A 21,741-nucleotide genomic window follows, 5' to 3' on the forward strand; every position below is an offset into this window, starting at 1 on the left:
GATGATTTTATACAGTATAAAGGTCTGAGCGGACGCTGTCTAAGACGACCTACCTGGCTGCTTCTGCCGGGGCTTGGGCATGTTTGTAACACAGGTGTGAGGGCACATGAGGATGTTGCAGGGGTGCAGGTTCCCCTCCAGAAAGTTCTGCTTGGTTTCACAGATGTGGATTCCCCCGAGTGGCGTCTTTGGGAGGGTGTTGGCTGGGACGAGGGCGAGGCAGTACAGGCCGACCTGGTGGATGCTGTCGATGGCCTGCAGAGGAAAAACACATCAAGTCACATAATTTAATGAGCATGAAATGAACACAGTACATCACATTCCCTCATAAGTAAAGGCTGTATGTTATCCATCCTGATTCTGACATGCATAGAGCACTTTCAAACACAACTAAAGACATAAAAGGAAGGAGTATGATTTACCTGCAGTACTCGACTCATCCACTGGAAGCTGTCTTCTTCACTGGCATCAGGCCTTTGCTCTGCCACAATCACTATTCTCTCATCATAAAACACTGTCACCGAGAACACAGCAATCCTGCGTGGATGACAGCAGGAGAGTGAGCACAAACACACTAGATACAAAAGGGATTTTTTTTAAATTACAGGTGATGCACTGGAACAAATTTTCGCAGCTACCAATAAAATATTACTACTGGAATGGGTACATTTATTGCTGGAATTTTCCTTCCCATTGTGCATCTCAGTACTCTTATGAGGGGACATTGTGACACACAGAGCAGTGAATCTTCACGCCGTCTCACAGGGACCAGCCAGTATCTCACCTCCCTCTGTAAACTGTTTTGACAGGCTCCACTGCCAGCGCGGTGGCCACCAGGTCGTCAGCATTATGCCGTCGGCTGCTAACCATCAGGAGCCCCTCGATCTTCCCCACAACAAACACCAGACTCCCCTGCAGAGAAAAGACATTTAGCTCAGCAAACAAATTCAAGTAGAACCACCTCTGTTTGACAAATACTGTACAGTGGAAATACTTTAGTCTTGAACTAATCATTTCTGAGTTTCAGTTTTGTCAGAAAAGCCACCAAATTTATGCTAAAAATGTAGATATTATTAATTACTTTATCTTATATGCCACATTAATAATTGCCTAAAATATAACATTTGCAAAGAACACATTCTGTAAAAAAAACAATAAATTTTCCTGCCACAGCAGGAATTTCAGGGACTTTGCAGCTGAACTGTACTGCAAGCTGTGGTTACATAAAGCACATGTGTTGTCTATAATATTTAGAGCCAGCATTTTTTTCGTTCAGGTTTTTTACTTCATTTTTGTAAAACAAACCAAAACTACATTTTGACTTATAAGGCACATAAGACATTTTGGAGTTCTCTTTATGTCTAGCCGTGGTTGTGCTATTTCTGTGAAGGTGCAGGACTTTATATTGTAGTGAAAAATCAGCCTACACTGAAAAATAAAAATGTGACAGGAGCAAAACACACCAAAACTGTCATTTGTTCAGACAGTTAAACACCAAATACTGATTTGAGGTTTCTCCGTTTACTCCAATTTGCAAACCTGACTTTACTTCTACTACCTCAGCCATTTCAGCAGCATTCTAACTACTGTTACTGTGATTGTGTCCCTTACCGGTCCCACAAATCCGAGTAAACCGGTCCGACTGAAAGGAATTTCTCCAATGGGAGCTCCAGCTTGGTTCACAGGTATAACCTACAAATGAGCAGAGAGATTGGATTCAAATACATGCAGTGGAGCAAAATTCACTCTGACACTGGATTCTAAAACAAACAAAAAAAGCATTGTTAGGAGATTACATTTACATGAATGAGTGAACACAATGCAATTACGTGGCTCCATCTAGTGGATTCCCACCCACCCATCTGTAAATTCCTCTCATGTTGTGCGAGGTTAAAGAAAACTAGAGCAGATCCAGACACACATCATACAGAGGCGGTGTGTAATTTGCAAACTGGTGGAAATTGTATGTGTTGCTTCACACCAATAATTTGACCATATTATGCGTTAGACTCTGCTCAGCTGTTCTAGAAGAAAACATTGAGGCAAAGCTGCGATTAGCACACCAGCAACACTAAACACGGCTGTCTGACAGACCTCAAATGTGTTTTTGGTGACCCCCGGCAGGCCGTAGTACATTGTTCCTCCAGCTCGAGAGTTGATCACAATCTCTCCAATCTCATCGGTCTTGCACAGCTGAGGAGGCCCGTCTGGTTTCACGATGCACATCAGTGCTGAAACACACCAACAGGTCACCACATTAACAACACGTGCTTTTAAGTTGCTGAATTCTGATAAAGATGATAAACAAAGAATGGATGGGAAATGAGGCCGCTGCTGCAGTTCGACGCTGCCAATTAAAACAAAGCGCGGTGGCTAACCTCCAGGCATGATGTGGCCCACATCCTGCACAGTGAGAGCAGAGTTCTTGTCTTCTGTGTTCACCCTGATCACCCCATGACTGAGACCGCCCATGGACAGGATGGCCCTGGCTGGGAGTGGAGCTCCTCGTGCTCCAGGTCTGCAGAGGAGGTAAAATTGATGCAGTTCTAATTATTATGTATTCTAGATCGTATATTGTATTACTTATGATCCACACTATACACCTTCAATGCACATTCTGTTTAAAATATTGTTTTTTAATAGATTTAATGTAATTTTATTCCTGTTCTTGCAGAGAAACTTTTACTTAAAGTGAAAAAAGGGAGTGATATTGTGAGAAAGTAACATACTGTTGTTCTGCTGATGCACAAAATAAAGTCTCAGCATGTCAGTGCAGCGGTTTCAACATTTTTCAAGGAGTGTCTTCAAACTGAGCATGACAGAAAATGATTGGTGGCTTTAGGAAAACTGCACCTTACTTAACATAATGCTTACAACACTGATTTACCCGCTTAGGAGTGAAAATGTTTCAGGTTAATCTTTTATCTGTGTAATGTTGAGCAAGAGCAAAAGTCATGCCAGCTGGTGTCAAAACCACAAGTCGATCTGTTAATCTGTCTTTGTTCCATTCATTTGGTCTGTCTTTGACAATCTTCCTTTTCTAGTTGGGTAATCATTACTGCAAGAAACACTCATTTTAAAGATTATTTGTTGTGCATTTTAAGCCTTTTATTTGACAGTTGCAGTTAAGAGAGACAGGAAATGTGGACAAGAAAGTAGAGCAGCAGCAAGGACTCAAATCTGGAAAGGCATATGCACCTACAGTACTGAGTATTAACCACTTGGCTATTACAGAATTCAAGGGTTACTACAAAGGGGTATCACCTGCAAACCACACGTGTTTGTCAGTATGAAAGTGTCTCTTTCCAGAACATGTGAGAATGTAACCGTGGTACCTGCGAATGGCCACAGTCAGAGCCTCAGGAGAGGTGGCACAAGGACAAATGACCTCAGGCTTCAGACCATGAGACTGGAACACATTCAGGAAGGCGTCACACGACGACACGGACCCTGACGGCAAACAATGGATGAAAACATTAACAAAACATTACAGAAATACTGTAGTTGAGACTCACGACTGAAGATTCTTTAATGACCGTTAGGCGTTTGTGGAGGGGAATGAGTGACTCACATGGGTTGGCTCCATCAGCCACTATTAGCATACGGATAGAGGACAAGTTGGTGTCCTTCTGGTCCTTGTGGGCCATCATGGCCCAGTGGAGGTCACGGCACTTCACCAAGGCCACACGTGCTACGAGAGGAACATGTTATATATAGCACAGTAACGTATCGTTTGTTTCATCCCTTGAGCATACATCTTAGTTTGCCATAGTGACCTTGTGGTAAGACTTGGTGGTCTTGTAGAGGTCATAATCATTTCTACTTGATCTATAATCAGTAATACATATATAGATAAATTTAAACTGAGCAAACAAATGGAAAACTATACAATTAATGGACTATAAAAGTAAGATTGGACATTTGGCTGCACCTTTGTGAATGTGGACCCTCTGCACCCAGGACATGGGACAGGCTTTCATGACAGCATATGGCACGGTAATGGTGTGAATTCTGTTCATGACACTCTGCGAGGGAAAAAATACACATTGTCAATGTCACACTGTGCGTCATAGCAAAGTCCTGAAGGGCACAGAGTTTCATCCGTTCTCACCGTCAAGACGCCGTGCCACAAGCCCATATCCTTCTTGCAGTCCAACACATTGACTAGAGTCTCGCCTAAGACAGAAAACACACAAGAAAACACGGGTTCATCAAAAATTATGATCTTCAGCAAATATTCTCTAAGGTTTTGATGCAGTATGTTTCCGAATGTCTTTCTCTGAGCAGAGTAGCGTGAGAATATATATTTTAAAAAACATTGTGTAGCACATCTCAAGAGCAATTACAGTTAAACTTGTACATTTTATCAAAAAGTAAGGGCAGAAGAAGTAAGTGATGACTATGTCGCATCAAGGGCTGAGCTCTGACCTTCACAGTAGTTACAGGCTTGTGTCAGGGCTTGACAGTGGGTCAGCATGGAGATCTTGGACACAGCGACTCCCATCACTGTTCCCTCCTTACTGGCTTTGTACTTCAGTGGGAGAGAACAGAGCACACAACTCAGAAACAAAACCAAAACGATCAATAATATATTTTAGACAGAAATACATAGCATACGACTAAAAGAGGCATTTCAAACATTTTCATAAAACAAAGAAAGGCCTAAAAATGAGATCTATAATATTAATTCAAAATAACATGCTACAAACAGAAGTAAATCTTTCATTAGTCTAACAGTTAAAAAATAAAACACATGCATAATAAAAACCATAGAAGCTGGACTATGAAGACACTGACAATTAGACAGACTTCAACAGATTTGTGGCAGCGATGGAGAAACCTAAGTGCTACAGCTATTTATATATTATCTGTAAAAATCAATAAAAATTCCTGCGATAACCAAATTAGAAATGCATTAATCTCTGAACCTCGATGTAGGCGGTGTCTGTGTTGGCAGTGGGGATGTGAGGCTGCCAGTCTTTGGATGGTTTGGTCAGGTACTTGGTATCTGTCACCACCCATCTCATCCTTGGCCATCCTGGAGAACACAAAACACAATTTAGCCGACAGCAAGAATACAGGAAGTGTGTTTGACTGGACTAATTAAGAGGTGTACGAAATCGACAGTTTTCACAATACAACCTCCCGGTTTAAAGGCCAAAGCTGAACAGTCGATACTAGACAAGCAGAGTGAGCATGACGCTCCTCATCCACCTCTGAACATCAGATTGTGTATTTCTTTTCATGAGCCCGTCTAATGGCCTCCTAAGAGACTGAGACCGACACAGTTTAATCTTGCTGACCTTTGAACTGGATGATTTCTCCATTTGGTGTCTTGGGCAGCCCTTTGAGACACACCTCACTGGTCAGCGCCAAACTCACACCACAGCTGCCCAGTAGGAAGCCAATCTGCTGGCTGCCTGCATCCTAATGAAGAGAGACAACGGTCAGAAAAGTAACAGGTAGGGGCTTCTATACAAAACTGTGACAATTAAAAAAACATACATACACTCTATCAATAAATTGATCTTCATGTAAACCAGAGGTGTCAAACATGCAGCCCATAAACGATTTTGTAAAGTGTGAAAATTACAGAAGATATTAACTGCAAATTGTAAATTTGTAAAGCTATCAATTTAAAATAATTTCAAGACCATGACAAGTTGTTTTGATTATAAAGTAAAATACTGCATTGTTCATTGTTCTGTCATTTTGTGTCTCATTTTTGAAATATTTTGTCTTCTTTTTGTCTTTTTTGTAGTTTGTTTCATGTTTTTGTCCTTTTGTTTCTCATTTTTGTTGTTTTGTGTTTCCTTTTTGTCTCGCTTGTGTTTCTTGTCTTATTTTTGTCATTTTGTTTAGCTTTATTCGTTGTTTTGTTCATCATTTTTGTCGTTTTGTCTCACGTGTGCTGTTTGCCTACTTCTTTGTTATTTTGTATCTTTTTTGTCTAATTTTTGACTCTTTTTTTGTTTTGTTTTATGTCATTTATCGCATTTCCTGTGATTTATTTTGTAATATTTTGTCATGTTTTTTTATGTTTTTTTGTCTGACTTTGATCATTAAGTAAAATACTACATCGTTCAGTTCCAGATACCTGTGACTAGATGTTTTGTTCCTTTGTAGACACTCTGATCTGGACGTTGTAATGCGTAAATGATAAACTGAGGCAAAATGTTGTTGAAATTGAATTTATTTTTTGGAAGAAATTTCAGGTTGTTCATAATGTTTTGTAAAAAGATAATTCCTTAAATGTGAACATTTTCAGAACGTACATTTACGCACCAAAACAAAGCAAATAAAATGTGGAGTTGTGGATATGTATAGGTTATTCTGCTGTGATTTTACTGGTCCGGTCCACTTGAGGTGAAATTGGACTGAATTTAGCCCCTGAACTAGAATGAGTTTGACACTCCTGATGTAAATAAATATGTTTGGATGGCCATGGGAGCAATGAGCCATTACGCTCTAAATGTCATATACGCAGTGAAGACTACAGGGACATGCTTGGCATTGAGTGGTCTTCATGGAATGATTATTAAAGCAGTTGCTCAACTATATAAAAAAAACATCTAAAAAGCATTAGTAGGTTTGTTTGCATAATTCTATTTCGTTACCTGTCGTGACAGCGGCACCTCAATGGGCACAGGGATGACTTCAGCTAACAGACAGCCATAAAAAGCCACCCAGAACATGCCTGGGTCACTGTTTGGATACACCAACGCCACCTGAGAAGCACAAAAATGTATTTTAATGTCAGTTTCCTTTACACTTTACATACCAAGACATGACTCGCTCACAAACTCTTACCCGATCTCCAGGTTGTAGGACAGGGTCAGTCTTAGTGCCCAGTTTATTCAGCAGCGTATAGGCCAGCTTCAGACTGCGACTCCATAGTTTGCCTGTTGAGGGGAAAAACAAAAAAAATCAACAATTTCTTTCAAAACGTCCTGGCGCAATGTATTGTTATTGTATAACTGTTCCAGGATTGTTCAACTCTACGACCCACTGAAGCTCCACGTTTTACTGTAGGTGTAACTCTGCTCAGGTCAACAAGTATTTATCCATTTGATTCAGCTCATAGACAAGAAACACATCTCGCATACTAATACTGAATACTTTTCTCTGGGCTTCAGAAACTAAAAAAGGTTTACTTGTTTAACTTGCTGAACCTCAGGCAGATTCTCTGTGTTTTTTTTCCACTCCTGTCACATTTTCATTTGTCACAAAGCAGCTCTCAGTGCAGTTGGGGTTAGAGTAGGGTCACACTTGGAGCAGTCTGGGTTAAGGGCTTTGCTCAAGGGCACAACAGCGACAGTTTTGCAACACTGGGGCTTGAACTCCCAACTTTTTGATCAGTAACCCCGAACCACCACTGAGCACTCTCTCTACTCCCTGTGGGCTCATTTTTCACTGCAGTATGAAGTCCTGCACCTCTGTGGGAACAGACATAAAAATGTCTAGAAGTAGACAGAACTTTGTCTTCTGTGCCGTCTGACAGACATAGTGTCATAAATCCTGAAAAAGTAAAAACGGTTGAATTTATTTGATTTGTTTTACCAAAACTGAACTGACCTGAAATCAACATGTACAACATTTTTCCAAGTGCCCACAGGTGTTATCAATACTGCAAAAAAAATAAAATAATTTTTTTAAATGGTGACTCATACTTGTCTTCTATCTACTCTGTTCCAGCACAGCCTTTAGTTCAGCCAAAAACAGCTGAGTCACTACTGGCTTCATGGTTGCACTGAGGAGCTTTTTTGCTTTTTACAGAATCTACTTAAAGGGAATGGCTTACTTTTGGTAAACGATTAAATGAAACATGTAGAAAAAATGGGATTTTGATTAAATATTGCAATTTGAAGCTTAGGTTTGTCTATCTGTCAAAGACACATTGAAAATAGCATGATTCTCTCTGTTTTTAAAGATTGTGGTTTTGACAAATAATGCAATTTTAGTGATTTTTGTAAAGATAACATGCCTTTCTAACCTTAACAACTACACAAACATTCCTACGAGTCTATGTATTGCTCACCGTATGTGAGTGTGTAGAGAGGTTTGCCAGTGATGTCCAGAGCAGTGAGGGCAGGGCTCTTGGCCTGGGTGGCCCCCCAGCGGGCGAGGGCAGCTTGCAGGGCAGGAGGCCAGTTACTGACCACCCCGAGGGGCTCCCCCTTCACTGGGATGATTTGCCGTCCCTCAGGCTTCGGTGTGTTGGGGTCTGGCTGGGGAACTAGACATGAAAAGAGGCACAGATGAGTAGGATCAATATATAATTGTGGTACTTTTAGTAAAAGACTTCACAGGTATCATAGTCGACATTTTTGCTGTTTTCAGGCCTAAAATCAACATGGTCACATATAACCAAACACCACAAGGCATTTTTACACAAAGATTCTTCTAAATATTACATATAAAACAGAGTAAAATTGAAAGTTATTTATAAAGATATTGTAGTAAACCTGTTGACATGCCATAAATCCACACTTGACTCACACACTACTTTATATTAAATAAGTCAGAAAGCCTTGGAGTCTTTTCTTCAGGAGGAAATGACATCATGTGGAGCAGGTCATGTGATCTGGAATCAACACTTCCTAGAGAGGTGTTTTTGTAATGGGGAACTTAGTTGAAAGTGATTTCTTTGACACAGATGCAATTTGTCATTTTCCATATAAAATCTGATATATTGCCAAAAACAAATATCTGTCATGATTATCTCAACTTAATATAAAGAACACAATCAAAACAATTTTTGAATAAGCTCATTTTATTATTGTTTAGCTAATTAGAAGGTGGTTGTCATTAAATTGGGACGGTTATTTAGTCGACTTTTAATTGATATCTAGTCATTTTTTTATTAATAAGTGATTGTTTCCATAATAAATAATTACGGAATTTGTAAATACATGATCAGAATGAACATAAAAACCCACTAGTTTTTATAGTTTTAATAAAAATGTATGCAAGACATATCCCATGGACTTCAAAAGTCCCTCAGTTATATATTGACTCAGTAGATGGTGGGAATATGTTATGAATACAGATGTAAACCTGCAGATACAGTGTCAGCGACATAATTCACACATTACAAGTATTTAAAAGAACTGAATGCACCATCAGCCAAGAGGATATCCAGGTGACATTTAGGGTTGGGACGATACACGATATTGTCTATCGCGATAAAAGTGTCCCACCATAATCGTATCGTGGCATTTTTATATTATCGTGATATCGTGATACATGCAAATATCATGATATAAGTCAAATATCACGATACAACTCAGAAATTTTGCAATGCAAAGTCAGTGATTTTGTCCCAAATAATTATAAAACAATGATTTTTCTTGGGGTATGCTTTCATGGCAACATATGTTAGGACAACTTCTTTGAAGCACTGGTGTAAATAATATTAAGTATTAAGTATCAACAATTTTTAAAAAATTGTTGAGTTTAAGTTTGAATACAGTCTTGTGACAAGACTCCACACTGAATTTCAATCACCTGTGATGACATGAATGTGACAAATTATTTCATAAATCTTGTATTGCGATAACCCTACTTATCGAGATAATTTTTATTCCATGTATCGTGATATAAAATTTTTGTATCGTCCCAACCCTAGTGACATTATAGGGATTTGTAAAAGTCAAGCATTCTAAATATGCTTTGTGAGTAGATAAACATTATGTGTCTCACCTTCTACAATTTCCTCAGAGTCATCCAGGAAGAATTCGCTGAGTGGTGGCCTTTTGGGCCGTTTGAGCGTGTTCAACAGCTGCTGGATCTTGGTGGACACCCTGCTGTTGACAGGCACGCCTGGACAAACACCAAGAACAGCCACCTTTTACAAACATATGCAAACAAACACAAACACGCGCACACCCACACATGCAATTCTATTCTAACACAAATCTCTACTTCATCACACGCTCTCACACAGGCAGAGTCCTACGCACTAGCACAGTGAGGATCAGAGTCAGCAGCAGGAAGGATTCGAAAGGGAAACTTGTAAATGAAGAGACACAGATTGGACAATTTTTAGGAAAATCAATTCAAGGAAGTTTTCTACTTCTAAACCTAGGACACGAGACAAACATAAAGACAGGTAGACCCCAGGCTGGAAAGCAAGCTGATTGGGCTGCTGAAGCAACCCTCCCCTTCCCCAGGTTCGATGTATATTACCTTTTCTTTTTCCTTTTTTTAAATGAAAGGCAAGACAGGGACAGGATTAATGGACCCAAAAGAAAGAACACAAAATATCTGTCATTAGCAGCATTCACCACAGTGAGATGAGGATGGTGTTGAAGGTGATTTAGGATGAACATGGGCTTATTGATCTGAAGACATTCGATCAGCTTTGTCACCGCAACGCTGGGAATCATATGAAACATTTCACTCAATTGGCATGATCAGAACATGTGACTTGTTGAGCCTAACAATCTGAGGAAAGAACCAGATGATAGCATCCCAAGTACCACACATTTTAGGAACAGAAGATTATTTAGATTCTTCTTCCCACTTCAATAGAAATTTACACACTCACATACATTTATAGCATCAACACACAAATGTATAAATCCTGGGTTTTGTGAGTGTACCGTCAGCAGTATCCAGCATGCTGGAGCGGCTCTGTCCTCGGCTCATGCCCCTGACCGCTGGGGGAAGGTCCACCCTGGATCCTCTCTCCTGTGGAGTGGAGGATGTCACATCTGGGGGGACGCTGTTTTCTGTAGGAGGAGACAAAATGTGAATCATGAAGAACAAAACCACTCAAATATATTAATAAACACAGGAGCTCCCTTGCTGTTAAGTTTACCTATGCGTGTGTGTGCCAGTACGTCGGCTAACACGGAGGCAGCAGGCGGCGGTTGGGGCTGTGGCTGGGTCTTGGGCTCTCCATGGGAGAGTGTGGAGGAAGCAGATGAGGACGTGGAAGAGCTTTGGACGGAGCGGTTGATCCAGTAATCGGGGCTCTGCAGGTTCTGGGCGAGGACTGCAGCAAGAGCTGCCTTTCTACGCAGTGAGCCTTCATCCTCTGATGCAGAAGATGTGTCTGGAAGCAGGACAGAACATGGTCTTCTGGTCCTGATACAATCTTAATTTCCATTTTACACGATTTAGACCCAAACAATATATTTCTGATTTTGAACTGCATTTAGCAATAACTTACTATCTTACTGCAGGGCACTTCAGCTATGTGGACATTCACTCCTAATTTGCATATCCCATAATCCTCACTAACCACCTGTCCACTGAGAAGGAGAAATTAAACTGACCTGGAGGTGTGCAGGTGTCTATGGGAGACTGGACAAATGCTGAGCGCCTCTTGGTTGGCATGGGCAGTGCCATCTTCTCTTCTTTGTGTTTTGCCAGCGCTGCCTGCACAGCTTCTGTGTGGATATCTACACAAACAACAAACCGAGGGCGACAGATCAGAAAAGAGAATGAAAAGTAAACTGACATGCTGCAAATTTGTTCATTTCAGGTGTTTCATGGTTTGTTTAACAGTGTTTTATGTATGTATAGGAAGCTGCATACCGGATCTGTAGCGGTCATCCCTGGCCCCTCCACTGCGGTGTGCACGATGGTGTTTGGAGGCTGAAGAGGTGGAGGGGCCCGGGGCCTCAGGACTCGGGCTGGGGTCGGCACTGTGGCTCGGGGAAAGCTGCACATCTGGCAGAGACAAATCCACATCTACAGAAGAAAGAATGGGAAGAGTCAACACAAACATATTAATGAAAAACAAACATGAGCCCACTCTGACTTTACATAATGTCATTACAGCAACATGTAGGCATAAATATTATACGATTCTCTGAGAAGCTCTCTAAATTTAGCCTCACTACAGAGGCTCTGAACATGAAGTGAAATAAGGGCATGTACTTGACTGATGCAACTTATACTGTTAACAGAGTACATGAAACTAGGTTACATTCAAGCAAATATATTTTTAGTCAATTGTCTCCTCTTCCCAGAGGGCCTGGGCAACAGAATCTCTGTGGAGATGATGGTTTTGTGGGAGAACGGGACCTGAGGAGATGGAGGCAGGAGCACAAGGTCACCTTTGGGGCTTCCCAAGTGCCTGCTTTGACATTCAAGACAAGCTGCCCACAAGACAACAAAAGGCAGAACAACAATGGGATTTTGTTCCCAAGTATCAACCCTCTGAGTCCCTATGAAGTCCTGTGCCTCTATAGAAACAGCACAACCATGGATAGAAGTAGAGGGAACTCAAAAATACCTTTTGTGCCATATGAGACACTTATAATGCAATAAATCATTAAATTAAAAAAACGAAAGCAGAATGGCTTTATTGTACAAAAAAATTAAAATGTGGAAACAACATGTATAATGTTTTTACTCTACATACTATAGACATATTACCACTAACATTATTAATTTGTTCTCCATATTTGTCTCCTATCTGCTCTATACCAAAGTTGTTGCCTGTCGCTTGCAGCGGAGTTACTAATGGCTTCTCAGTTTTGCTCAGTGTTTTTTTTTTTAATCTGGGTAAAGCAAATGGTTTATTTTTTGTAGTTTTTTTAAGAATGACGTGCAGAATAAATTGATTTCAATTAAATATTACAATTTTTAGTTTAAATTTCCCTTATGATTAGTTCAATAACGATCTATAAGTTGAAAACCAATTATTCCGATTTCTTTCTGGCTGTAATAAATGGTATATTTTTTCACTTTTTAAAAGACAAGAGGCTTTTTAAGGCCACAGGCGCATTTTGGGGCTCAGAGGAAATCACTCAAACGTAACCTACTCCTTTTCAATTCCGTTTCTGTGCAATCCCTTATCGTGACTAATCTGGTAGCGCAAGCCAAAACAGGCCAAAGTTAAACTAAGAAAGAGTTTAGTATTGCTCTTTTCAAATTAGCTAACAGTGACACATAAAGAAGGATTTTTTCGACATAGTGCAATTTTTCCTGAGGAAACACCACACCCTCATGCGAGGCAGCTGACCCAGAGAAAACAGAGAGATGAGCTCTCCAGTGAGCACAGCGGTGACTCAAATAGTAATATAGAGAAACTGTGGTACCTCCTTGTCTCTGTGAGCTGATACTACTTTAACTGCGCCCCTTCATTTGACACTAACAAATGACACTGTTGTTTTGGTGTTTGGGGGATTTGTTAGAGTAATGCAGTGATTAGAGGAGTTGCTTAACGTGGCTGTATGTTTGGACATATGCAGTCCCTATTTTGGCCACTAGAGTGCCACAGAAAGCCAGAAATTCTCTTGGACAAACTTGAACAAAGAGAAATGCACTCAACAGTCAGTCAAGCCATTTTTTATGGAGTTGGAAAAAAAAAACTTCACACAACCACACAAACAAAACGGTTCTTTTCAGTGTAATTTTCTTTACAGTTCAGACACAATGATCAGCTGAAAAAACTTCCAGCAAACTGAGTTCATGACTTTAAGAGTTATTCTAAAGCAATTACTTCAAGTTTTTGCATCTCCATGTGAGCGACAACAATAATGCTGACAGAGGAGATGAAAATTATGCAGACAAGGAAGAGGTTGGGCATCGAAGGAAGATGAGGCAATGCAAAGACCAGCAGAAGAAGAAGAACTGGTCTTACTTGGCAAATGTGGGATGTAGGAGGCCAGCAGCTTGGCTCTCTTCTTCTCATAGCCCTTCTGCGTGATGTCACCTAGGAGAGAGAGGACAGCAACACCACACCGTTATGTTAGTCATAATTACCACACAAACACCAGATCACTGCACACACAAATAAACCAGATAAAGCACACACACACAGCTTCTTCTTTAGTTAATACATATGCAGCGCTTCAGTCATAATAATAATCCTCTTTAAACCAAATCTACTGAAGTCCACATGTTGACGGTTAAGTCTATTTACAACGACGCAAAGAGATAACCCCATTGTTTGGTCCTACTTTAGCCCCGGTGAACAAACACGATTAGTGTGCGAGAACTCCTCCTGGCTATGAAACCCAAATATGATTCCAGCGACTAGCAGATAACTGCACTAGGAGGAGAACAATGACAAAGCTCAAGGCCACTGGGAACAGTTGGGATAGTAAGCAGAGCAAAAAGGAAGCCATGTGAGCCTGTTTCACATGGGACTCAACCATTTATCTCCTCCAGCAGCCCCCCCCCCACCACGCTTTTCCCACTGTACACTCAGCACCACCCCTTCCTCGTTCGGCCTTGGACTGGCAGGACTCCCACCGCTACCAGAGTTTGGTAGAGAGCGACAGAAGCATGACAAAGTCCACTAAACTCGGACCCCCAAAACACACAGTCCGCTTATGCAGCAAACATGTATGAAAGACACACCCTGTCCAACATAAACGCACTCCCCTTGTACACACAAACAATTCCAACGCTGCATTCTCCCACACTCTCACAGTTATTCCCCCTCTCCTGTGTCCAGTGATAACACGTTACGCTATGTCAAGTGCAATGCGCTAAAGGGCTGCTTAGTCTCAATCCCTCGACACCTCCTCCACACTGACCAGTGACAGCAAGGAGACCTTCGTCCAGCCTACTGAGAGGAGGAGGAAAAGCAGAGGAGAAAATACAAAAAGAGCAAAAACAGCAGTTGAAGTTGCAGTGAAAACGGGCGACAAACACATGGTGAGAGTCAGCAGCGGAAGCAAAAGGGAATGTAGTCTAGTGTGTGCATGAAACAACAATGGAATGAAAATAAGGGAGACAGGGAGAGCCAAAATTCAACAGGCAGATTGGAGGGAGGTGGGCTGGATAAGCCGGCGCTGGGTGGGGAGTCCCATGTGTGACTAAGATACTGTGTGTGGTGTCTCAGAGCTTTCTCACACTCCGGTCACTATCCACTTGAGTGTGGGATTTGCCTGGATAAACAACAGAATCAGAAAGGAAGTTTCCCTTAGGACTGAGCATGCAGATTGCCAGGACGGGTTGAATTTAAGCTATGCAGACTTTTTTTGTGTGATCCTTCCCATGCAGAAAACTCTTGAGGTTTCACAACATTTAAATTATGAGAAACGGGGGAGGAGGGAGGGACGTTTGCAGAACCAGCAAAACAAAGTCAGACACATTTAGAGTGGAAGGCAGTGACTGATTGAGTGCTGAGTGCTTTGTCATTCTCGGAGTAAAACGCTCAAATGGGGTGGCCAACATCCAGCCCTGAGCTCATGTTTGGGTACACACACTCACCAGGATGAAACACTCGGCAGCAAATGCGTGTTACAGTCTCTTTTTCTTTGTTTCTCCATCTCTTAGGCATGCTACGGTCTTGTTTATACAAAGGAAAGCACTCACAGAGAGACATGCAAGCAAAGCAATCAGCAGCAAATTGATTGGAGTGGACTGGAGCGTCATTGTTGTTGGAGACGGGCCGATGCCAAGCCCAGTCCTGGTGCCCAAGTGGTGCCGGGAGGGAGGAAGGGGGAGATGGAAAGACGGAGGGGTGGCGGTCATTAACACGGACAGAAGAGTCAGTGTTGGTGTGAGGCATAACAACAGGCACGCACTGGCACGACCACACTGGCTCTGAGGCTGGCAGTGGGCTGAAAGACACCGAGGAGCTCCGGGGTTGAAAGAGCGACTGTGACAGCTGCTTCAAAACAGAGGAAAAGCTGTGCGTTTTAAGAGCAAGAATGTGATGTTTTGAGTGCGAGCATGTGCAAAACAGTACAGTAACTGTGTGTGTGTGTGTGTGTGTGTGAGTGTGTGTGTGTGTAATCTGAGGTCAGGGGACAGGATATGAGCATTACCCCACCCTGTGTGTGCGCTGCCAAAATCGTCTCAGTGTGTCTGTCTAGAGAAAGAGGAATGTGCTGATTGGAAAACACCGCACTAGCAGAGAGGGCCAACTGGCCAGGAGGACTCAGTCATTGGTCAAAAAGTCCCCCGAGGTGCAGGAAGCTAATGTATCTGTGTGTGTGTGTGTGTGTGTGTGTGTGTGTGTGTGTGTGTGTGTGTGTGTGTGTGTGTGTGTGTGTGTGTGTGTGTGTGTGTGTGTGTACAGCTGGTGCAGGTTAAAGGGTGCTACAGTACACAGAGGAATGAATGCTGAGGGAGCAGAGTGGCATGTTAAGCCTCCTCTGTGAGATGTGTGTCAGTATGTCAAACCAGGACTGTGTGTTTTTGTCCTCAGAAATGCCGAATGTACTTAAAATACTGTGATCAAGGCAGAGTAAGAGCTGCAACAACTGGCTGTTCTGTTACATGAATCTTCAACATCAACATTGTTATGACAAAATTAAACTTTTGCACCATAAACACTAGACATTCCATGTTTTTTTCTGAATATGTACTTTTTGCACTGTTCTTGTACTTTCAATGTCTGTCTGCCTCAGTGAATATGTATGAGTAGATGTGGCTGACAGATGCATTTGAACGAGGGTATACTGTAACCAGATTAACCACAGCAATAAAAAAAATGCTTGAATTTCATTACACTGATAACATATTTAACCCTCCTGTTGTCCTCGAGTCATTCTGACTACAAAGAAAATCTTTTGCCATTGTATATTTTTATGTAAACAAGATCTATTTGGACTTAAACTCCAGAATGAATGGAACAATTAGTGGTAATGGGTTGGACTGAAGTCAGACTAAAGGTGTAACACAGTTTTATAGACAGTTTATACTACATGCTTTAAGTAACAGTCAATCCCAGTGGGGTCATTTTGATCCCAGAAAAAAAAAGGTGTATGGCAACTGAGAGGACATTACGAGGGTAATGCTACATATGACAAAGCCTTTGAATCCGTTTGATGATTGATTAACAGACTGAGTATTGATTTTAGGAAAAATAGTCAAAATTTCCTGATTCCAGCTTCTTAAATGTGAATATAGAATGATTTCTGTGCTCCACTATGACAGTAAACTTAAAGCCTCTAGTTTATAGGACATCATCCTTGGTTTAGGGCAACACTGACGGACATTTTTCAAGTGACTCATTAATTGTGAAAATAATCAACACTTTTATAACACTATTTGATAATGGAAACAAACAGTAGTTGCAGCCCTAGTTAGACATAACTGAGTATGAATCTCTGTTATAAAGCAATCAACGTAATCCTTGATGAACACCACAGCTGTAGATGCCCACGTAGCACCAACGACACTGAACACCTCATTGCCTTTAGAACCCAGACTGGGGAGAGGGTTGGCTGACATGGAGATGTCTGGTGACATGGAAGAAGATGATTCTGGTGACTATGACATGTCTGGAGCTGAGATGAATGCTAGATGAATGCCTTATCTTATGAACCCAGACTGCTGAGAGGGCTGGATGACCTGTTGGCATCTGATGACCCAGAGGACATGGAGGAAGATGAGGATGATTCTGAAGAGGACTATGATTCTGAGGAGGATGATGACACCTCTTCACCATTACTCCCTAGATTGGTGAGAGGGATGGAGGAGCATGAGGATTTGTCATCCAGGCCCAACGCTCTTAACTTCTCGCAGCTAATTTATGACACGATGGGCGTGATCCTCTCACTCTTCCTTTAAACTGCTGCTGCAGACCTCTGACCTCAGGAAAAGTCATACAGAGGAATGATCCTCTCAGAGCTGACAGTGCTGGGTCACAGAGGGGATAAACACACAAACAGCATTCCCAGTTACACCAATAATTACAGCGAGCTAAAACACATTCCGATATTAAGGGTTTTGCAGTTGAAGTTGTGCATCCAGGCATTACTGACCACTCTGGCTTTAATCTGCGCTGGCATTCTCTGCTATGATCCAGTACATTAGAGGCTTTTGTGTTTGTGCAGCTTGATACACTTTATCTGTCTGCTGTGCATCCGTCCATACACAGCTTCAGCACTGAAGCCATCAAGTAGAGAACTGAAATTAGGCTTGGGCGGTATTACGGTAATACCGTATACAGCCAGTGTTTAAAAATAGCAGCGGTATCAGTTCCAATACCGTCATGAAAAAAATGCAATGCACTTACACAGGAGATAAGTGTTATGAGAGCGTGTGGCTCCGTTATGAGAGAGGGAGAGAGAGCAGCGTGTGTGTGAGAGGGGGAGAGCAAGATGTCCGAGCGACCCTGAATGCAGCGCGAGTGAGGAAGACGACAGTCGGTTCAGGGAGGAAGAGAGAAGAGGTGTGTAACTGCTGGGTTAGCGCGACTGTATGGTTCAGCCGCTGTTAATTTACAATAAAGGCTGCAGTATTCTTCAATAAGGCCGGGCTCCTGTGTCTTTGTCTCTACGACTGCTGAGGAAGTGAAGGGGGTTAACCCCAAAGTAACAACAGTAACTTCGGCCCTGGAGAACTGTCCTCCCTTGGGCTTCCTGACCACGGTTGGGAGCTGAGCAGGAAAGGTTAACATAAGGATTAAATATTAAATAAAAGTCATTTAATGCCTAAAATTGATTCTATGTCCAGTAGCACTTGTGTGGTTGAATTTTCAGTTTTACTTAAACAGTTATGTTTTAGCCTACTTTTGGAAACTTTCCATAAAGTCTATGAACGTGACGTCGTCACGTGACAGCGTGAAGGAGAGAGGGGGGAAAATGGCAGATCCCGCACGGAGTGACTTGGTGTCAAAAAAAAAAAAAAAACACAACTTCTGCAGTTTGGGAGTATTTCGGGTTCCAGGCAAACGAGAAAGGAGAGCCGGTAAATACTGATGAAGCAATTTGTAAATTCTGCAATCAAAAGGTGATCACGAGAGATGGAAACGCCTCTAACCTAAGGACACATCTCTGAATCAACCACCCACTCATTGCTGCCAGTATTCAATTTCCAAACGTGAAGGCACAAGCCAGTAACAGTAATAGTCACGGTGATACCGTATACCCCGGTAAAATGTGAAGCAAGTTTGACGGTATCAAAATTTGGATACCGCCCAAGCCTAATTCAAATCCTCACGTCATGTCGTAATTTTAACCAACAGCTTTCATGTTGTGTGCGCCAAATAAATCCAAACTTTTTCCAGCTGCTGAAAAAGTGAAAACAGTCAAGTAGTGCATCTGCAATGATTTCTGATGTGGAAGTCTCGTCTAGTGCCCTTCGGTCATCTCTGCAGAGTAAAACAATGAAACGTGAACATTAGCGAGGGTTTCCCTGGCTGACACTGGGCCTTTGGGGGTGATTATGTACCTCAGTAGCGTCATCAAACTGTGCAGAGTGAAGGCTAATGAGTCTGTGTTACCTTATTTGACAGAAATGTATGTATTTTTTCAATATTTCTGACCATTTCATAGACAGAAGCGTGTATTACACTTTGGTAAAGGACACCCAAATAACAGAAAATGTTAAAGAACTATCAATACGTGTAATGTCTTTGCAAGAAAATTCCAGATAAGATACATTTCATACAGGTTTAGCCGATCCAAGAAAAACACAATCAGGAGCTGTTCTGATGCCAAAGCATAGCACAAAGTATTCATGTCTTCACATTTGTTTCAGTGGGATTTTCCAAACAGTTGAAATGGAGAATCATCTGACTAACTGTAGCTGATACACTTAAAACTTTGTTTCTTGGGTTACTATCAACAATACACTGAATATGTGGCTTTGTCAAACAAACCGTAAGAGGAACACTAATACCACAACAAGGGTGACTAAATGATGAGTAATCAACAGTGGTATGAGAGCAGCACACAGCCAGACCATTGGAAGGAAGGCTGAGGTTACAGGAGTACACTGTGTGGGGGAAATATACAATAACACAGAAATGAACAGGGACAGATCCTCATCAGAAACATAAAACATGCAAGCCTCCTCATTTAGCAATGGGTGAAATATTACTGGAAGCAGTATCCACAAACGGCACCTTTTGTTCGACTTTTCCTTAAAGCTAAAGCAAATTCAGCGTTTCCTCAACTTTTTTTCCCTCAATCTGCTGCCAATTTTTGTACTACGACGTTCTTTACGGATATTAGCTGAGTTGTAAAAAACTGAGAGGCTTAGAGAAGCACTTGTTACTGCCAAAGTTTTCCATCTGTCTTGTAGTCACAGCACATTTTCTCAAATAAAAAAAACACCAAAGCTGAACTTGCGCAAAAGCCCTCAAAGATTAGCTAAGAACTGATGGTCGCAGACAGACAGAAGAGAGCGAGAGAGAACACAGAAACAATCAGTTCAGCATCCGCAGAGCGAAGCAGAGTGCAGAAGGTTTAGATTTGTGTTGTGTGTATGTTGTAAGGCGGGGGCACTGAAGGGCTTAAGGATCAGCTGATTAGTCCTCCAGCACTCACATGTTCACGTTAAATGAACAAAAGGCACCGAGTCAGTTCTTTTTTTTTGTACTTCTCTGTTCAGGATGTTGCAACTGGAGCTGTCACAATCATGGCATTCTTGCTGACAAATAACTGCAATTAACCCATTTAACTGTCTTTTGAATTTCATTTTACATCTTTATTAGTTTTAGATTAGTGGCATCATCACCTTTGACTGCCTCCTCAGACTATTCTAATTCGGCTTCAAATGAAATGTGTCCTTGATGTCGATGTTAACAGAGGCTCACCGAAATGTAATCAATAGAATATTAGAAGTTGAGTGCCTTGAGACAAACGGCTGGTGTCATTAAACCAAAGCAGAAGTAGGGGGAAACAAACAGTAAAAATGCTGAAGAAACGGTGATTAAAACATTTTTCTGTTCGTGTCATCCTGCTGTCTTGACACCGGTGAAAGAAAATGAAGCTCACAATTGAGGAAATGAGGACAGCCTGTTAAAATAACTGCAATCCAGTGATAATGTAATAACTGTAACGGGATTAGTTTCAATGATTCAGTATCAAGTCATCAAATATGTTTTTATGTGGATGCCCAGATAGCTCAACTGGTTGAGCGGGCGACCTATAAACTGGGGCTGTAGTCCCCATTGCAGCTGCCTGGGTTCGATTTCAGCTCATGGCCCTTAACTGCAGGTCTTCCCTCCATTCTTCTCCCTAACTCTCAACTAAACCTGCCAAATAAAGCCAAAAAATACATGTATGTATATATAAATCTATGTTTTTATGTTATTTTATGCTGCAGCTGCAAACAAAATGCATTAACACTACGTACTATATGTATAGTGTGTTTGTATGTAGCGTCCTACAATGCATTAAGACCCTTCCCTACTTACACATTTAGCCCCCCAACTGAGAGAGCGCTGTAATTACAGCAGGCAGATTAGCAAGCGACACCATTGTCGCCCACAACTTCCTCTTGCCTGTATGGGTTTCTCACCCTTCATGTACACAGAAACCTACAAGTGACAAGTGTCTTACAGACTCATATCTGTACATAAAGACACACACATTACAACCACAATTAACTGTCTAGATGGCACAGGTAGCTGTATAAACCCTCTCTTTCACACTGTGAAAATCACCCAGTGTTTCATTTTAGGCTCAACCTAATCTCTAATCTGAGATTACATCTAACCTAACAGATTATATTTGTCCGTCTGGACATTTGCGTGGACTTGTTCAAAGCATAGATGACAAAAACGTCTGAACTGAGGCTAGCATCCAACCCTACAGTGTTGGACATGCTTGCAGCACAGCAAAGTAATGGCGGGGCTTCTAGCTTGTGATGCTGGTTCCATTTGTACAAAGGTGTCTTTGTTTATCAGTGGTTTACAGTCTGTGGCAAATGCGATGCTAACATACAACACTATCACTACCGTACATCACAAGAAATAGATGCAAACACAAAAAACAAAAAGCTATTCTGTAAAGGGTCATGGTGAGCAAGTGACAGGGACAAGAAGCACAGCATAACCACCAAGAAAAGCCCCCACACAAACAGCCCCAG

At 41.6% G+C, this 21,741-nt stretch overlaps 1 protein-coding gene across 2 annotated transcripts in view; it reads right to left on the minus strand.

The window, feature by feature from the left end:
* Nucleotides 1-21,741, minus strand: part of dip2ba (disco-interacting protein 2 homolog Ba) — a 58,070-nt gene that overhangs the window by 16,443 nt on the left and 19,886 nt on the right. For both annotated transcript variants that reach the window (XM_051949132.1, XM_051949131.1), the window contains exons 2-23: nucleotides 13,601-13,672; nucleotides 11,545-11,700; nucleotides 11,283-11,408; nucleotides 10,823-11,059; nucleotides 10,605-10,733; nucleotides 9,703-9,822; nucleotides 8,039-8,236; nucleotides 6,811-6,902; nucleotides 6,618-6,728; nucleotides 5,304-5,427; nucleotides 4,929-5,038; nucleotides 4,429-4,531; nucleotides 4,112-4,176; nucleotides 3,932-4,025; nucleotides 3,572-3,691; nucleotides 3,336-3,450; nucleotides 2,379-2,518; nucleotides 2,095-2,231; nucleotides 1,612-1,692; nucleotides 785-912; nucleotides 423-537; nucleotides 54-255 (exon numbers count right to left, since the gene is read on the minus strand). In XM_051949132.1, the coding sequence (XP_051805092.1) occupies nucleotides 54-255; nucleotides 423-537; nucleotides 785-912; nucleotides 1,612-1,692; nucleotides 2,095-2,231; nucleotides 2,379-2,518; nucleotides 3,336-3,450; nucleotides 3,572-3,691; nucleotides 3,932-4,025; nucleotides 4,112-4,176; nucleotides 4,429-4,531; nucleotides 4,929-5,038; nucleotides 5,304-5,427; nucleotides 6,618-6,728; nucleotides 6,811-6,902; nucleotides 8,039-8,236; nucleotides 9,703-9,822; nucleotides 10,605-10,733; nucleotides 10,823-11,059; nucleotides 11,283-11,408; nucleotides 11,545-11,700; nucleotides 13,601-13,672 (2,775 nt within the window). The remainder of the gene's footprint in view (nucleotides 1-53; nucleotides 256-422; nucleotides 538-784; nucleotides 913-1,611; nucleotides 1,693-2,094; nucleotides 2,232-2,378; nucleotides 2,519-3,335; nucleotides 3,451-3,571; nucleotides 3,692-3,931; nucleotides 4,026-4,111; nucleotides 4,177-4,428; nucleotides 4,532-4,928; nucleotides 5,039-5,303; nucleotides 5,428-6,617; nucleotides 6,729-6,810; nucleotides 6,903-8,038; nucleotides 8,237-9,702; nucleotides 9,823-10,604; nucleotides 10,734-10,822; nucleotides 11,060-11,282; nucleotides 11,409-11,544; nucleotides 11,701-13,600; nucleotides 13,673-21,741) is intronic.

The sequence above is a fragment of the Acanthochromis polyacanthus genome, chromosome 6, assembly GCF_021347895.1.
Source record: "Acanthochromis polyacanthus isolate Apoly-LR-REF ecotype Palm Island chromosome 6, KAUST_Apoly_ChrSc, whole genome shotgun sequence".
Taxonomy (NCBI): Eukaryota; Metazoa; Chordata; class Actinopteri; family Pomacentridae; genus Acanthochromis; species Acanthochromis polyacanthus.